The sequence below is a fragment of the Hylobates moloch genome, unplaced genomic scaffold (assembly GCF_009828535.3).
Source record: "Hylobates moloch isolate HMO894 unplaced genomic scaffold, HMol_V3 SCAFFOLD_11, whole genome shotgun sequence".
Taxonomy (NCBI): domain Eukaryota; kingdom Metazoa; phylum Chordata; class Mammalia; order Primates; family Hylobatidae; genus Hylobates; species Hylobates moloch.
Genome location: NW_026652286.1, coordinates 25298708 through 25318452, shown reverse-complemented (window position 1 = coordinate 25318452; position 19745 = coordinate 25298708). Strand labels below are relative to the sequence as shown.

General features: G+C 33.6%; 1 protein-coding gene across 2 annotated transcripts in view; it reads left to right on the top strand.

Moving 5' to 3' along the window:
- Positions 1-19536, top strand: part of SLC17A6 (solute carrier family 17 member 6) — a 41344-nt gene extending 21808 nt beyond the window's left edge. The window contains exons 5-12 of one of the 2 annotated variants that reach the window (XM_032166400.2): positions 999-1086; positions 2844-2930; positions 5639-5781; positions 10127-10276; positions 14861-14993; positions 16070-16180; positions 16631-16758; positions 17490-19536. In XM_032166400.2, the coding sequence (XP_032022291.1) occupies positions 999-1086; positions 2844-2930; positions 5639-5781; positions 10127-10276; positions 14861-14993; positions 16070-16180; positions 16631-16758; positions 17490-17825 (1176 nt within the window). In that variant the 3' untranslated portion in view covers positions 17826-19536. Of the gene's footprint in view, positions 1-998; positions 1087-2843; positions 2935-5638; positions 5782-10126; positions 10277-14860; positions 14994-16069; positions 16181-16630; positions 16759-17489 lie in introns of both variants that reach the window. The other variant, XM_058446578.1, reaches the window with a different exon arrangement.
- Positions 19537-19745: the final 209 nt, after the last annotated feature.

Sequence of the window (19745 nt, the reverse complement as noted above, 5' to 3'; positions counted from 1 at the left end):
AGTTCCTGATGGCCTTGAATCATGATATGAGATTTCACTGAAACATTTCATTGAATGCATTTTTGAGGCATCCAATTCTAATGATCAACCCTTGCTCCATCAGCCTGCAGACTTTGAAAGAATCCCACTTAAAAACTCGAGTTCGGCTTACCAATTTCCCCTTCTCTTTCCACGGAGTATAATGGAAATAGATAAATAATGTAAAATATTAAGACACTAAAAAAAAAAAAACCTTTTCTCATACTATGCAGTCATAAAAAGGAATGAGATCATGTCCTTTGCAGAGACACAGATGGAGCTGGAAGCCATTATCCTCAACAAACTAATGTAGGAACAGAAAACCAAACACTGCGTGTTGTCACTTATAAGTGGGAGATGAACAATGAAAACACATGGACATAGGGAGGGGAACGACACACACTACAGCCTACCGGGGAAGGGCAAGGTAGGGAGAGCATTAGGGAAAAGAGCTAATGAATGCTGGGCTTAATACCTAGGTGATGGGTTGATAGGTCCAGTAAACCACCACGGCACACATTTACTTATGTAACAAAACTGCACATCCTGCACATGTACCCCAGAACTTAAAAAATAATAATAATAATAATAAACAAAACCAAAAAACCCACTCGCCTTCCAAAAAAAAAAGATAGGTTCAAAATAATAAAAAAGATTAAATATTTTAAAGGTCTTAAATTTTAGACACTGCTTTCAGAAAGTGTGAGCTCCAAGGATCCAAACTTCACTTTTCTCTGTATAGATATTTATATTTGGGATTTACTGAATTTAATGCCCTACAAAATGATCTCCCAAATTTTTTCAAACTGTTCAGAATTGCAGATACATTGATTAATATACAGTCTTTTCTTTTACCTTAATCAGAAAAAAAAAAAAATGAGATGGAAAGAAGTCTGAAGGGCAGGGAGGATTTGAACAGGATACTAAAAAGACTCTTGATCCTAAATGGTGACAGTGATGCCTATCTTCCCCCATCACAGGGTGTTACCTACCCAGCATGTCATGGTATATGGAGCAAATGGGCCCCACCTCTAGAGAGGAGTAGACTGGCAACCACCTCCTTTTGTGGTGAGTACTGTGTGCAGATGCAGCTATGGTGGGTAAAAGTTTAGGAACAACTTGAATAAGAATTGAAAATTTGGTAACTCACCTGTAAAACCATCTGGCTTTTGTGAGAACGTCTGTGAGTGGTAAGGTTTTTGACCACCGTTTCCATTTCTTTAGTTTTATTGTTTTGCTTAAATCTTCTATTTATTCTTGTGTTTGTATTTTTCTAGGAATTGATCCATTTCATCTAGGATTTTAAATATATTCATGAGTGGTTTTTATAATACTCTTATACTGCAGTACATTTTTTTGAGAACCTTTTTTGAGAATTTCTTTGGGAGTATTTTGTTTTTATTATACCTAGACACAAAGATATAAAAATACAAATTTTAAACACATTTACAGAGATAAAAACATAATTAGACCATGTATTTATTTTTACAAATAAATATTAAATTTACTTTGAATTCTGCCTGGGGTTTAAATCTAACAGTTTCTCAGAATTTGTATTTGATACAGCTATATGTTTGAATTATAGTGAATAAAATGCCCATAGAAAATAACTATTATAATTTAAATTAATTAAATTAATGCGATCTTTAAGTATTCTCCTAAGCACTGTTGCTATAATTTCCCATTCATTAGAACTTTTATTTTGGGGATTGTAACTAACCTTACTACTATTTTGGGAAATAGAATTAATGAACATGTATTAAATCTTCAATCCCAGCTTTTAAATTGTATAGCTCTTTCTGCTAATCTGAAGCTACTTTTTGTTCATTGCTAACTTTTAAAACATTTTAAGACAATCAGTTTAATTTAAGGTCATTTTATGCCTGCAGAATGCACGTTTTACTCTTTCTACCAGAGCAGTAAGGCAAGAAAGCAATTCCCTTTCCAAATCAGATATTAGAACTGCTGTAAATAATCCTAGTAATAGGAAATTAAGGCTGCTGTGATTTTGCTGTATATTTAAGCCATAAGAGTAACAGTATTATTGCCTATAGAGTTTGAATTTACATGCATTTGGGTCTAAATCACAGGGCATAAATATTACCATTTCCGTCTATATGTCTAAGACCTTTTTTTTTACAATTGCCTTTAATAACCCAGTATGTAAAATTTAAAGAGATATAAATTAGGTGATATTCACTAGAAAAGCTAATGAATGCTACCTATTATTATGAGAATTGTCAGTGTGTTTTAAACTGTTTTATGCGACAGCAAAGAAAACAAATTTGCCATAGTGGAAAAACGTGATAACCTACCTTGATGATATCTTCTGGCCATGCTTTGAGAACTGAAGCAATATGCCTTCAATTATGGATACTAATAAAGAGACCTCTGGCAGAAAAAAAATTAAAACAAAGTCAGAAAAAAACTACACAAACCTGAAACTGCATGAATTTGCTACAAGGAGATACATGCTTGAGGTGGCAAGAATAGATTTCAGGTGTCTGGTTAGTGGTGGCATACTCTGTCCCAAGTCCAGCACACAGACATGCAGGACACATGCCAGTCAGCATGTCTCTGTTATTATTTTTAAATCTCTGTTGTGTCTTGGGTAGGATGTAGGTGGTATCCACTTGTGTAATCCCCTGTTCCTGTGTACGTATGTAGACATATATGTGTTTGGTGGTGTTGGGTATGTGCATGTGTGTGAGGCCCATGTACTTGAGTGTGCAAGCGTCTGTGTGAATCAACAAAGGAATGTGAGATGAAATCAATAATTTCTACTGATTTCACTCACCTTTCTCCCATTCTTCCTTACACTTTAGGTTCCTATGCCGGAGCTGTGATTGCAATGCCTTTAGCTGGCATTCTTGTGCAGTACACTGGCTGGTCTTCAGTGTTTTATGTCTATGGTATGTTATATTTCTATGCAATAGAGTTAAACGAAATATGCATAGGCTGAAAGAAAATGGTTGCAGACAATGAGATCAATCACTAAATACATTTCTATGTTTACTTACTTATTTTCTTGTCTTAAGAATCCTTCCATTGTATTCTGAGAGGATTAGGAAAATATTTCATCTCTGTTATTTTTCTAAGATTGCTATTTCTTGTTTTAAAAAGCAACCACATTGCTGACAGGAACTTTGTCATTTAGTAAATCTATGTCCTTTATTACGAAAAAAATATTAAATTAGCTCTTGATTAAAAGCTGATGAAGAGGAAAGAGTAAGGCAGCAGCCACCTTCCTTTGCTATTGCCTTCTTGGTCATTTTCCTGATTCCGCCTCTTCAAGATTGAGTAAGGGTGGAAAGCTGAAAGGGGGTGGTGGTGCTAATGCGATTATTCAATTCCTTGATGAAATATCAGCAGTTAGCTGCTGTAGCAGCATATCTCAGTCCTCATTTCCCCAGAATTAAAAGCAATTAATCCTCCACTTTGACATAAAATATGTAATCCTAAGTCTAAAACACTCTTGATATTCACTTTGTAACTATTTCAAAATATCCCTACAGTCTTTCTTTCTAAGAGGCACTTTTTTAATAATGAGGAAAGGAAAAATAAAGGAAAGCTGGATCCCAACTGATATTGTCACTGATTAATATCATCTTTGGACATTGCTGTGAGAATCTGAAATATTAATGAAGTCATGTGGTAGAACAGTATCTGGCTGCTTCTAAATTTGCCCGGATTCATTCCCATTTTGAAATGTTCCCATCAGAACAAATTATTATGCTTGTAGAAAGTTATTAAATGTCACTTATCATAGGGACTCTTTTTGTGGTTCAAACGCCATGGATGGGTTTTTGGATCCATGAATGCCCTAAATTGCAAGCCATATAGGTATTCATGAACATTTTTTTTTTTCTTAGGGAGATTTTTTTAAAAATCAGATGTTAATTTATACTCTTCATTAGATTTTCAAAGGAGTGCATAATTCAACAAAGTTTAAAAGCACTTGTTTTATAGGATGTATTGTGCAAGTTGGTATGGCTATCCAATTAAATACTTTGTTTTGTGCCTTTGTCCATTGCTTAATTGAAGATATGTGACCTTAAAGTAAGAATGCAAATTTAAACAAGGCACTCATAAACAACCAATATCATTATTTCAAGTTATATCTCATTTGATATTTATCATTGAACGATACAAAATGTAAGCAGATAATCTGAAAATATCATATCATAGTACTTGCTTACTTGGTGTGTGTAACAATAATTTGGTCTGGAGTCACACATTCAGTTTTCATATTTTAAAGATTAAAGAGATAAGATCAGTATAGTGAAGTTAAAAAAGATAATATATATAAAGTAATTAGCAGCATACCTGGCACTTTAAGTGAATTCTCTTAGTGGTAATGATAATTATTATAAAATTACAATATCTTTCATTTTTTGAATGTTTATTTTGTGCCATCCACTCTGCTTGCTGATTTATACATTACCTCCTTTAACTTTTCTATAATCCCATAAAAATGAATTATTATCTCATTTTATAGTGGAGGTTTAGAGAGATTCAGTTACCGATCGGATCATACAGCGAATGAATGACACAGTCAGGATTTGAATCTGGGAGTTATATTCTGTAAACACTGTATTATACTGAATTTTTAAGCACTGTCTGAACCTAAATCATGTTTACTGCAATGTTCAGTAATCAAAAGGAACACAGCTCATCAGAAGCTATGTATGGTGTTAAGGAATCCTTCTTAGAGATCGAATAGGCCAAAGAAAAAGTGTTGTAGGGTTCAGGAGCATTTAGATTGTTACCCAAGGGACAAAGAGAACAGTGTGAGGGAAAAATGAAATGGCCAACTGCTGGGAAATTAGAATAAATCACTTGAGATTCTTGCTATTATTAATGCTTACAGATTTATATCACACAAAAAGGACATGTTTTAATGGTAAAAGTATTAAATAAGGAAGAGGATGAAAAAGGATTTACAGTTTAGGGCCTTGGAATTTATAACTTTTGTCTGCCCAAAGTAGGATCAATAGGCAATACTATGTGCTGAAAATAATGTGGTATATAGTCACGTAAAGTGTTGTTACCACATTAATTACAGAGGCCCACTTTTTATGTAATGCAGCCACTCATGCTAAAATATCTAGGTTTTATTTAATAGTCTTTCCTCGATCTGGAAGTGCTAACAGGAGAGGGAAATGAGCAGTTCTTTTCTCTGGAAATACAACCACTTTTATATATTCTAGGCAGGCAATAAAGAAAAGAATTCACCCCCAGAATAATTATTTGAGGACAGGAATTTTGTTTTGTTCATTATATTTCTCTCACTTAACCAGAGTGCCTAGAATGCTAACTGCTAAGTATTGTCAGTTGAATGAATACCTTACAAACTACACCATTCTAATAATTATTTATGGCTTATTGTATATCAGTGCTATTTCATAGAGACAAGGAGATAAAACCGCAGGACTGGCCTTTAAGAAGTTTGAAGCTTAATGGCAAAAGAGAAGAAAAGATGGCTAATGTCAGTTGGAGAAACATAAGCTTGAATTCTTCTTTCTAATAGAATATGTTTGTCATGAGATGATTGCAGTTTTATTCCAGCACATCACTGTTAAATGGAAGTGACTTTCTCCTTCTGAACTGTTGCTTGCAGGAAGCTTTGGAATGGTCTGGTACATGTTTTGGCTTTTGGTGTCTTATGAAAGTCCTGCAAAGCATCCTACTATTACAGATGAAGAACGTAGGTACATAGAAGAAAGCATTGGAGAGAGTGCAAATCTTTTAGGTGCAATGGAAGTAAGAAATTTATTATGGTGTATATTCCTATCTTATTCCCATCTCGCTCCCATTGACCAACCAAACTATCTTACAAGTTCTTCCTCAGCAAAACTAATTTGGTATCAATCATAACTTCTTTTATTTTTGTCCATCCATATTCTCTGACTTAGGAATAATAGCTATTTCCTCCATCTGTCCTTTATTTTTTTCCTTTATCCTTTCTTAAGCATTTAAAAATGTACACAGTGTGATAACTATGACTGCAAACCTAAACAATATTTTTAAACAGTTCAATATGGTCTATAATTTAAACAAATACAATAAATAGTTGTTCGTTTTAAATTAAAAAAATCCAAATCAGCCATGAAAAGGGAAATTTTTGGTTTATTGAATACAATAGTCCCCCCACATCCTGACCAGATCTATTCCAAGACCCCCCGGATTGCTTAAAACTGTGACTAGTACTGAAACCTACATATAATGTTTTTCCTATACACACATACCTATGATAAAATTTAATGTATAAATTGGGTATAGTAAGTGATTGACCACAGTGACTAATGCTAAAATAGAATTATAACAATATACTGTAAGGAAACTTAAGTGAATGTGCCCCCCACCGTAAAATATCTTATTGTACTGTACAAGTAGTAACTGAAACCTCAGAAAGTGAAACCGTGGTTAAGGGAGGACTACTATATTCTAAATGTAGGTTTAATACATGTGTATTTATGTCATATGTGGTTTAGGAGATACTGAAGCATTAGAATGCCAATAATAAGGCAGCTGATATAAAAGAATTATAACAATGTAATTATTTTATTGATAAAGTATCATTATCTTTCGGGATTATTACTATGAATATCAAGCATTATAAAGACAATGTTGTGAAGCCCTTTTTTCTGATGATTTGATTTCTTCTGATTTATCTAAAAAGAGAGAAAACGTAGTTCTATTTCAATAATGCAAATGTTTTATTCCATGTAACACTGATATATTGTACATAGTAATTAATACAAAAGCCACCTATTATTATATTTTTAAAAGGTGGCAGGGCACCGTGGCTGGGCACGGTGGCTCACGCCTGTAATCCCAGCACTTTAGGAGGCCAAGGCGGGTGGATTGCCTGAGGTCAGGAGTTCGAGACCAGTCTGGCCAACATGGGAAACCCCGTCTCTACTAAAAATACAAAAATATTACCCGGGCCTGGTGGTGTGAGCCTGTAATCCCAGCCACTCAGAAGGCTAAGACAGGGGAATTGCTTGAACCAGGGAGGTGGAGGTTGCAGTGAGCTGAAATCACTCCGCTGCACTGCAGCCTGGGCGACAGAGCAAGACTACTTCTCAAAAAAAAAAAAAAAAAAGGAAAACACTGTTTAGTAAAATTAGTGTATTTAGACATATTGAGGCATTTGGCGATCTGATCAATGATAGTTTCCTTATGCTAAGAGCTGAAAGGTGTTATACACTAGTTGAAGAGTCAATGCCCCTTACATATGCATTTGTTCTTTTAAAACGAACACTTCACCCTCCCTATTCTAGGTGTGTTTGATTCTAGCTCAGATTCTCTACTTCATTTGTTAGAGAATGCCTGCCTTTGACATCTCATCATAGGTTAAAAGAAAAAGTCTATCACCCATTATTGTTGAGCCAAATTGGCCCTTAATGAATAAGAAAAATCCCATTATCATATATAATTCAGAAGTTAAACTTCAATGGTTTAAACAAATCTTTACTGTGTAGTTGTTCCATGAGTTAGCTTGGCATTAGAACTTTCCCCTTTGTGTTTCCTTCTATAAATAGACTAATAATTTCCTATGGTGGCTACTCAGAAGCAAGAGGTGATATGGGAGTGGGTGGAAGATTGGTAGTATGCACTGATAACCACTAGCTGCAGTTATTTTGAGCAGAAGTTCTGAGTTTAGCCTCGATTTCTAGCCCCAAATTAATGTGATCAGCCTGTATCCTATTAATTCATTATGTTCTTTTATTTGCCAGTTCTTGAGAGGTCATATGTCTAGATTAGAAATGAATTTTAAAAATAATCAGAAATTCTGCCTAAGTAAAAACTAATTCCTACAAATGACCCCAGAAAGAACAGCCGGAGAATGAAAAAACAGCATAATCTTCAGCTCCCCACTTCCCATACCTCACTGCTTTTCTAAACACAATATTTTACTTCTTACTGATGTTTCATATGTTCCTGTAGCTTCAAAGTAAATTTTAAAATGAGATTATGTGGGAATAGAACTTGTATTTTAGTTAATTTGAACTTTTTTATTGTGAATGAATTTAATATACAGCAAAGGAGAAAGAACACTGACAGGAATATCATATACTCATCACATAGGTGTAACAATTATCATCTTGTCATATTTATTTCACTTTTGTTTCGATGAACTATTTCAAAGTAAATAAAACATCAAAATACTTTATCCATAAATACTTCATATATATCTCTAGAAAAATAATATCCTCCTTCACCATCTCAGTACTACTATCACACCTAACATAATTAAGAACAATTCTGTATCATCATTTAACACCTACATCATATTCAAATTTCTAATACCGTCTATATTCTAATATCTAACCTATATTCAAATTTATTTTTAGCAATTTTTTTGAATCTGAATCTGATTAAGAATCACACATTGCAACTTACTGCAAAGTTTTTTAAATCTATTTTTCTTTAAAAATATATTTAAATATAGCATATGTACAGAAAAAAATCACTAATAGTAAAAAATCAGCTTGCTTAATTTGTATAAACTAAAAATAAACAGCGAGTTCAATAAACAGAACATTATCAGAATACCATAATCTTCCCTTTAATCCCCCAACAATTTTTTAAGGTATAAGGTGAGATATTTTTCTATCGCTTTTGATGAAGTGCTTTACCATGTAAAGAATCAAGTTCTTAGGAAAGATGATCCTGGTATGAATGAAAGGATCTTTGCCCAGCAGGGAAAAGTTCTTTTACTTTTAATAGTATTCTGGAGTCATTTCTTATGCTAACATAATACCCATAATGCAGACATTTCTGTCTTCTGACATTTTTATTATCTCTGAAATAAGTGTACTCATCTGGAATTATTTTCCCAGAACACATTGATTTCTTTTTAAAAACTGTACTTTTGGAACCCATTTATGACACTGCCACTAAAATTTTTTATCCAAAGCCACAGTATTCATTACATATTATTAGGACAGATTTTTGTTTTTGTTTCTTTTTTGTCTTGCATATATTTATGATCACCACATCATAACTTCCTACTGTGTTGCATTTAAAGTGATCTTTAAAGGGCTTAATTACAGCCACAACCAATACTAGCAATTAAGAGGTTTTCCATTCAGGAATAATTGTTAAATCCATGTGAAAGATGTTTGCCTCCTCTTTCAGTAATTTAGTTAGGTCAAGGATCCCAAGTTAGCTTTTAACAAAGTTATTTTAGGCTACTGTTTCCTCACCAAACAGTATTTTAGTGTTCAAAATAAAGTAATTGAGAAATAATTGGGGAATATGAGAGATATTTTAATGGCTAAAAATATTAGTCTTGGGGGAGAATACGTACTTGCTTACATTTTGGCATGCATTGAAACTTTAAGTACAATTAGGTTTAATTTTTTAAAGTGGTCATATGCAAAGCTGGTCATATTTAGGTTGTTAATGTTGAGTGCTTTGAATATTTTTAGTAACTAATTATGTGCCGAAGGTACGCTGGGGGTAGACAAATGCTTTCACCCAGCTGTTCTGAGTTTTATAGAATCTTGAACTCCAGTGTCACAGAATTTATAGTTACAGCTACCAGCTATCAAGAGAATTTATGATTGATTGATAGTAGAATAATTGACTTAGATTGATTGGTAGTAGAATAATTGACTTCAGGTAGGGTCTAGAATACTGTACTCTTAAGTTTTTGTATCTTTCTTTTCATGAATACATTGGATTTTCAATGTTTTAAATGAAATGTTTTGGATATCACAAGCTCACTGATGTGGCAGTGAGTTTTTGCTGAGATACGATCTATCACCATTAAAAAAATAAAACAAATGGAAAAAAAACTTAGAAACTAGGACCTATGCTTTTGGAATCAATTTTCTATAATTATGTAGTCCTGTATATTCCTAAAGCTGGAACAATCTAATAAGTTGCAGTGATTGAGATCTTATTTTTTTCTCTTCCAATGATTATTTATGTAGCTAAGTTTAACTGGGTGGTTATAATTAATGCTTCACTACATCTTCCTACCTCCTACTTATGACCTGTCATATACATCCTAAAAATGCAAAGCACCTATTATTCCCATTTAAGTTTGAAAATATTTAAAATGGTCATAATGTTTCTCTTTTTGGAATTTCAGAAATTCAAGACTCCATGGAGGAAGTTTTTTACATCCATGCCAGTCTATGCAATAATTGTTGCAAACTTCTGCAGAAGCTGGACTTTTTATTTATTGCTTATTAGTCAGCCAGCATATTTTGAGGAAGTCTTTGGATTTGAAATTAGCAAGGTATGTAAAATGTATTCTTACATAAATTGTGGATTACCTATGTATTCAAGTGAATACTAAATTCATTTGCAAAAATTTTTATCTTCTAATTTTCAGAGATTATTCATTTATTCATTAAACAAATAACTGCTAGGAAATAGAAGCAAAGTAAAATGTTTCATTGTCTACTGTATTCTATTGTCTGCTAGAATTGCTCTCTGGTACTGAGAATACAGGCAAAACAAACCTAGTTTCTGCCTTCATGGAACTTAGAGCACAATTGGGGCGAGCAGCAGTGTAATCTTTTCCCTGTAAATAAACATAACTCCCTTTAAGTCTCAGGTCACAGACAATGTAACAAACAAAAAAAGTATTCCATTCAAATAGAATTGTACTTACTAATTTCCAATCTAATTATTCTTCAATGCTCTTAGAACTCTCGTCCAGCTACAAGATATGAGGATTGTAAAAAGAAAATCTGAAAACACTCTTATATTTTGTCCATCCAATCTATTAATTTAACAAGTATTTGTTGAACACAATGTGCAGAACTTTATGTGAGATGCAGAAATAAAAACATGGTTTCTGTCTTCAAAATGCTCACAGCTTGGTGGTGTAAACATGAAAGTAAGTTACCAACTAGAATACAGCATGCTAACTTCCACAGACATTTGTTCAGAGCTATGGGAATATAATCATTTTGAGATTTTCTATAAGGATAAAATGAACACAAAAATACTACTCTATATTTATATAGGAACTTGAAATTTAGAAACTACTCCCATATTCATGAACAACCTTTGCTGGTTGACCTGTTGAACAACAATCGTCATTTCTATTGAAATGATGGGGAAACAGAAACTAGGGAAATCGTTTAAATTGCTTAAAGCCACGCTAGTGATGCATGACAAAATCAAGTTTAGACAAAGATTCTTTGAGTTCTGTTTAATTATCTTTACTATGCCATTCAAATTCAGGTAAATCATATATCCATTCAACTATTTAGTGAGTATCTGCTCAATGCCATCTCTGTGCCAAGCCCTTTGCTAAGACCTGAATACATTGTCTGTGCTGGCAATGGTCTTGCTATCTCTCTTCATGTCATTACATAAGTCCAGCTGGGCTCGCTATTCATATTCTATCTCTACTTGAAAGACTATCTGAGACCTGGGACTGAAGAAAACCTCAGTTTAGGAGTAGCTATTCTAAGAGCTCTTTTGTAATTCCTGTTTCTAAGGAAACTGTTTCCTCCATCCCCTAGAAGAATGGCTGCTTTAGACAGAGCTCTTCTCTCTAGAGCTGATCAAACATTCCAGGGTAGCCTTTGGGAACTCTGAGAGGTGTTATACTTCTCAACAAAGGCTGCTGGAGGTGTGAGTCCATTTTCATAATCTAGGACAAATATGATACTGACGGGCTATTAATAAAGCCAGTTCTCGGGGGGAGAGTGAGGAAGCCAACTGATGTTAATGAAACTGTGTGGTCATTTTGGTCCTGTAGCTCCAATTAATTGAGAATGCTTGAGTAAAAGCCATGGTATTTTGCAAAAAGTAATTATAAATCAACCAGCAGATGGGTTGATTTATTTCATTCATTAGTTATATTTTTAAATAAAATTGTGGATAAATTCACACACACAGATTGGTCTTCAGATACTAATTAGATTAGTTTAAAAAATCTGACTTAGCTGAAAAAATTGTATAGGAGATGATGGAGAACACAGAGAATTTGCTTCGGGTCTAGACTGACATGGCTTCAAATCTAAGTTCTACAACAAAGTATTGGTATATAATCTTGGGCAGAGTTTTGAATAATTATTGGCTTAAATTTTCTTATCTCTAAATAATGGTATTAATACCATTAAATAATAATGATATTATTTAAGAAGTGCAGCCAAATTTAGGTAAAGTAAGTAAAATATTTACATGGAAGGTCATTCTCTGCAGCTTTAGTTAAATTCGGTATCCTACAGAAAAAAACACGAGTGCAATGGCTTAATCTTCATTCTAAGTATACTGACTTAGTTCAGACAGCACCGTATATATAAATAAAATTGTAACATAGATTTTATATCAGTTAACTATATAAGTTAATTATATTAGTTAACTGAGATAAACATATATATATCATTATATATTGGCATAGGCTAATACAATATATATCAGGTAAATACATTTTTTTTCATTTTGTAAAACAAGTATATATATATATATATATGTACACATATATATATATAATTTAATATATCAGCCTATGCTTATATGTAACATTTTCAGGCCCTTGAAAATAGCGTATCAGCAGGTCAGTGCTAGGATTAACCAGCACTTTCAAAGGTCAGATTATAGGGGCAAGCCAAATGAGAATAGACATCCATTCCTTTTGAGCTTCCTATTTAGGGGAGGAGAAGAATAGTGTTGGCTGGCTGTGCTTTGCTGCTATTTGTGAACAAGACGTGGATCAGATAGGAAGACATACGATCTAGACTATGACCCAGAAAAGCTAAAAGACGGATGAGGCAAAAATCTAATTACCTGGAGTTTCTATGAAGAATAAATCAATTATAAGCTCAAAAACATTTATCCTAGCCTTGCAAAACCTTAAAATAATAAGCAAACTTGTATGTGATTGACATGAATGATCTTTAGGAGGGTTTTGATCATTTTGATCATGTGTCAAGTGATTACTCATGATAAGTCCCCAAAAGCCAAGAAGACCACTGAATAGCTCATAAACTTTTGAAACCTCTTTGGCTCTTTTGAGGTCAAATACAGAGTATATCCACATATTGTTTAAGAAACTAGGAGAGTCAATACCCTTAAATGTTAAATCAATATGCTAAAATAGTCTAAAACTTGTCTCATTAACCCTGTAGATTATTAGCGCCTTGCATTTTCATAGTACTTTGCACACACTTTGCTAAAAGTGTGAAAAAATAACCATAGCTTTGTTCCTTTCTTATCCAAAGTAGTCAAAATGATTGTTCAAATAGATAGTAAATAACAGAGGATTTTCAATTAAAAAACTTTTCAGATTTATTAAATACTGGGTCAAAATGCAAGTCGTTTATGTGGACTTAGGCAATGTGGTTACTCCCAAACTTTTAGCCTGCCTTTATAAATGCCAAAAATATGCCATGTAATTCTATATAAATCCTAACATAGTGTCTTTCAGAATGTTTTTGTTGTTGTTCAAAGGTTTCTTTCTACACATTGACTGCTTGAAATAAATTTACTCCATATTAAGAATAAAAAGCCCTGTACTTTTCTCAAGATGCTAGTCTCAAAAGCAATAATGATTTTTTTTTCTAATGTCAGTTTACCTGACATCTTTATTTAGGTACCTGTTGAGCCCGTGCTACATACCAAGTTTTGTACTAGACTAAGTACATTAATATATATTGTCTGACTTTATTTGATTTTTCCTTCTCGTGGCAGTGGTGCTAAGCATAAAGGCTAAGAGCCCAGTCTTTCGATTCACGTAGAACTGATTCAAAACTTGGCTCTCACAATCACTTAAGTCTTCTGACTCTAAATTTTTTTAATTTAATAAGAACACCATTAAAATCATCCATCTGGGATGGAAGAGATCATTATATAGCCTGAACAGTTAACCTATTGTGGAATCATTTAGTATCTCAGTTAATTATTACAACTCAAATCCACGATTGTGATACCATACTATACACCAGTGTAAAATAAAATGGAATCTTTGTCTCAAACCTTCGATAATCTAATTGGAAAGACATACTTAAACATAAATTATGAATGCCATCTGCCAACAATTGTTCTTCAAAGTATACTTAGTAAAAAAACTTCCTTATTTGTTTACATTCAAAGTTTATGAAGTCCACGTATGTGGTAATACATAATTTAAATGCATTTTATGTATACTTACTGTCCCCATAATGCTTAGAACACAGTGCTCTGTGTGTAAGTAATGGTTAAAAATATGTGTTTAACTGATCTTGGTGGGTAAAGTTTTAAATTAGGCTATTTAGCATGAAATTAATTCAGAAACTATATGCCACCATACAAAAATGTGATCAAGTATTGATATTTGACACAGAAAATACTTAAAATTGAAGAAATTATCTGCATTACCTGAGATCTTACTCTATAGAAATTATGTCTGTGCTATAAAACTCATGATATATATATTTAAAGTGCAAATATGCATTTTTCCCATACGAATTAAACATGAATTTAAAATACAGCCTCTTCAAGATGTGACAAATGTATTTCTCCTCTCTCTGTCTCTCACCACTTTTCCTCTCTTTCACTAAGGATGTATTTGTGCAAACACATTTAACAACATCAGAAGAGTTGATTCATACTCAAAATTTACTGATGCATTACGTAGCAAAAAAAAAAAAAAAAATTACCTTTTCATAGAAGGTAGAAAGGAATCCAAGTAAATTTACTTAGCTTTTCCCATTTATTCTGTGGAAGGCATTACTTTTTCTAGGAATGAGTAAGTGATCATTTGGAAAGAGTATTTTTCCTTCCTTTGTCCATAAAGATGTGATGACAGATTCAGAAACAAAGGTCCTTAAATTGCCCATATTATTTACGGTTTTGTCTATTTCTCCCCCTTGTTTTTCATCAGGTTGGTATGCTATCTGCTGTGCCACACTTAGTAATGACAATTATTGTGCCTATTGGGGGACAAATTGCAGATTTTCTAAGAAGCAAGCAGATTCTTTCAACTACGACAGTGAGAAAGATCATGAATTGTGGTGGTAAGTACATAAGTGGCACTAAGGACATGTTTTTAGTTCAATCAGTTTAATCTACACGAGAGAATAACTTTTTCTACACATATCAAATTACTTAGATGCAGTTACATTTGTGCCTTCATTGTTCACTTAAAATAACTTCCTCATATTACATCAAACTTTTCATAACTCCTAGTTTTAAGTAACTGCTTAATAATGCCATTTGTGGCTGGGCACGGTGGCTCATGCCTGTAATCCCAGCACTTTGGGAGGCCAAGGTGGGTGGATCACGAGGTCAGGAGTTCGAGACCAGCCTGGCCAATATAGTGAAACCCCATCTCGACTAAAAACACAAAAAATTAGCTGGGCGTGGTGGGGGGTGCCTGTAAGTCCAACTACTTGGGAGGCTGAGGCAGGAGAATTGCTTGAATCTTAGAGGCAGAGGTTGCAGTGAGCCGAGATCACACCATTGCACTCCAGCCTGGGTGACAAGAGTGAAACTCCATCTCAATAAATAAATAAATAAATAATAATGCCATTTGTATTTATTGTAACTAACTTACCTCTTCCCATCATTGAAACTTTAGGTTGTTTTGGATGTTTTTCTCTGTTTGTTGTTGTGTTTTTGAGATGGAGTTTCGCTCTTGTTGCCCAGGCTGGAGTGCGATGGCATGATCTCGGCTCACCACAACCCCCGCCTCCTGGGTTCAAGCGATTCTCTTGCCTCAGCCTCCCGAGTAGCTGGGATTACAGGCATGTGCCACCATGCCCGGCTAATTTTGTATTTTTAGTAGAGACTGGGTTTCTCCATGTTGGTCAGGCTGGCCTTGAACTCCTGACCTAAGGTCATCCGTCCACCTCAGCCTCTCAAAGTTCTGGGATTATAGGCATGAGCCACCGCATCCGGCCTGGGTGTTTTCATTAAAACACAAAGAAAGCTTCATGAATCTCTAGGATAAATTATTATTATTATTAGTTTTGAAGATAGACTCTCTGAAGTGGAATTTCTAGGTCAATAAGTTGCAACATTTTTAGCAGTTTTGGCTCATTGGTAAAATTTCAAAAATTTCTGAAGAACTTCTATGTGTTTGCTTCTGAAGGTTTTGGCATGGAAGCCACACTGCTCCTGGTCGTTGGCTATTCTCATACTAGAGGGGTAGCAATCTCATTCTTGGTACTTGCAGTGGGATTCAGTGGATTTGCTATATCTGGTAAGTTATAATTTATTTTTCTTTGTACTTGGGACATTCTGATTTTGACTGCTGATAAAAGACACATATATCTTTTTATAGATATATTCATATATATCTTTTATATGTTGTATAATAGTCAAATATTTCCACTAGGAAATGAAAAAAATAAAATATTTAGAAAACATTTAGATTTGTTAATACTCAATTTCCTCCTGGACTGCCTTTTTTTGTTGTTGTTAAGAAAATATTACCTCCTCTCTGTGGAGTGAACATCACATATTAAGTACTGGATAATAATTCATACCTCCTTCTATTCTCATTATATCCCCGAGAGAAATTATCACAAAGTAATTAAGCACGTGCTCTGTATACCCGGTATATTTTAAGGAGTTGTGATGTGTGATTCTATAGTTACTTATTCTAAGAAGTTTAGGATGCCCTGAGTCAAAACTTACGTGTGTATTTCAGGTTTCAATGTTAACCACTTGGATATTGCTCCAAGATACGCCAGTATCTTAATGGGCATTTCGAATGGTGTTGGCACATTGTCAGGAATGGTTTGTCCTATCATTGTTGGTGCAATGACAAAGAATAAGGTAAGATGGTCAAAACAGACATTTAGTCATAGAAGACAGTTTCTCAAAATGATAATCTTTTTGGAAAAGAGTTAAAATATTATCCTTAGCATATTCTTTCTTGTCCAGTAACCACATCTCTGAGTGGGAAATATAAATGAGGCTCGGAATAAAATATCGTTTTAAGAATTCCAAGAAAGTCCATTTCCCTAACCAATAAGCAATATGTTTCTCAACCCTTTTTAATAATTCTGATACCCCTGATGTGATAAAAACCGCTTTGGTCTCTAGCTTATTAAAATACTCAAGCAGATATCTTCTGAGCTTTGTTTGTAAACCTCAATTCAGACTCCTCTGCAGTTGTCCAAGGAAGAATATTATCATTAGCTATTTGTACTTATATGTGACGCAGAGCTTTAAAATTCTGGTTTACTAGAAGTGAAGAAACAAAAGAAATGGAATTAAAAGATAGGTAAATCAATGGAAATGAAAAGAGATTATGAATATTTTAAAAATCAGCAGGCCATAGATATATTTGGAATTTTATTTCTAAACTTTTAGATTTAAAACATCAAATAATAAAAGTAATAGTACAGAAGTGTTATATAGAGTGTTTGCTTTACATAATCAGGACATGGATTTTCCCAAATATAGTGTTTTATGAAAACTCAGTGGTGGTGCATTCAGAGAAGATGTTAGGCGTTTAAATCATGGGGAGTCTGTTCTCACAGTGCTGCTTTTTGTCACTGCAGTCACGTGAAGAGTGGCAGTATGTCTTCCTGATCGCTGCCCTAGTCCACTATGGTGGAGTTATATTTTATGCAATATTTGCCTCAGGAGAGAAACAACCCTGGGCAGACCCTGAGGAAACAAGTGAAGAAAAATGTGGATTTATTCATGAAGATGAACTCGATGAAGAAACAGGGGACATTACTCAAAATTATATAAATTATGGTACCACCAAGTCTTATGGTGCCACAACACAGGCCAATGGAGGTTGGCCCAGTGGTTGGGAAAAGAAAGAGGAATTTGTACAAGGAGAAGTACAAGACTCACATAGCTATAAGGACCGAGTTGATTGTTCATAACAAAACTAATTACTGGATTTATTTTTAGTGTTTGTGATTAAATTCATTGTGATTGCACAAAAAATTTAAAAACACGTGATGTAAACTTGCAAGCATATCAACCAGGCAAGTCTTGCTGTAAAAACGAAAACAAAACAAACCCATGAGGTTACCATCAAGTGCAATCTGTAAAATTGTGAAGTTCCATCATTTCCATTCAAGTCATCCATTCTTGCATTTGTGACTTAAAGGTTAACTGGTCAAAATTATAGAAACAAGTAGTTACCCATTGGATTCATATGAGCTAAAACTCATCACTATTTACTAAAGCACAACATCTCATCCTACAAAAGTTAAGAAGCCAAAACTGCTTGATCATGCAAAACGCACTTATATATTTGTTACACTGTATTGCAAGATAGCACACAGAAGTTGGCTGCATCAAGTAGAGGCGACACTTATTAAGTGAAAATCATGGAGTTGGGATATCTCTCAATTAAAGAAGTACATTGTGAACTATCAGCTACAAAGTTGTACTGAATAACTATTAGAATTGCATAATGTGAGATATTTTGTTAGTCCTCAAAAGGAATATCTTGCAGGGTTTTCTATGAAATGCTTGGGCACAAACACATATTTCTGTGAAAGAGAACATGTAAATTGAGGGGTATGCTTCGTGTTCTTCCATCCATTTACCTAACAGTATGAAACACTTCACATTTCAATAAAATCAAACTTTTCATGTAACATATCACATAACTTTTTTGCAAAAAATATAAAAAGAAATAAACTTCAATGTATTTTTTATTACAACTTTGTACTGGTTGTAACTTGCGTTAGAAAAAAAAAGATATATACACCACAAAGAATCTAATAAGAAATTTATTATGGAGATATAGCCCTTAAAATGCAATATTAAGAACAAAGAAATAGAAAATGGTTTAGATATCCTTCTTCCTTCATAATTAAATATTATATGAAACTTGTGCCACAGAGCTATATATAATATGAAAAGATTAACTTCATAGAGATATTGTAAGTAGGCAATTTTATTATTTAAAGTCCTATTAAGAAATATTTGTCTTAAATATATAGGACAATACATTATATTAAAATGGTCTCTCTCTATATATATCTGTATATCTTATACATGTCCATACACAGAAACATAATAAACAATCTTCACACGAAACCAAAAATAGCATACACCTAATGCTGGGTTAGGGAATTGCAATTTCTACTTTCGTAGAGTCATAGAATTTTAGGTGGGGAAGAGGCATTTTGCTTGTCATTTCTTAATATAACTCAACAAGAATTGCAACATTTGTGTACCAAGCAATAAGTGCAATGCATAAAATTTCCTGTCTGTATATTACCTTCATTTTGCTTGTAGTAGCTGTTTGGGTGGTTGGAATGGTTTTATTTTTCTTTTAAAAAAGCTAACATCAGACCTCTTTATAATGTCCTAAAATTATGATAATACATTTCCCAATTCAATTCAAAATATTACTGGTGTATTTTGTCTATTCTGGATATTTGATCTGTTCATTGTATAGTGCTAGTGACTGGAGGACCTGCTACTGCAAATATAAAACATAAAGTTTGTTTAAAAAATGCGAATCATTCTTTACCTTAAGAAAAAAAAATACCCTTTGCTTTGTGCCTCAAAGTGATGTAATGTGATCACAGCTTTTGTTGTGTTGAATGAAAATATGTGGACTGTCATTTTGTTGCAACAAAAAAGTGTTAATAAAATGCTCTATTTATCCTTTTTTACAAAGCAGTGCATTGGTCATACATTAATTTGGATTTATTTAGTATTTAGCCTTAATGTGAATTTAGCTGGTGGAGGCTCCAGTGAAGCCAAATCGAGGCTTCAAGAACAACAAGAAGCTTTTGAGCCATTGGGGATTTAATGAAAAGAACACAGCATTCTTTAGA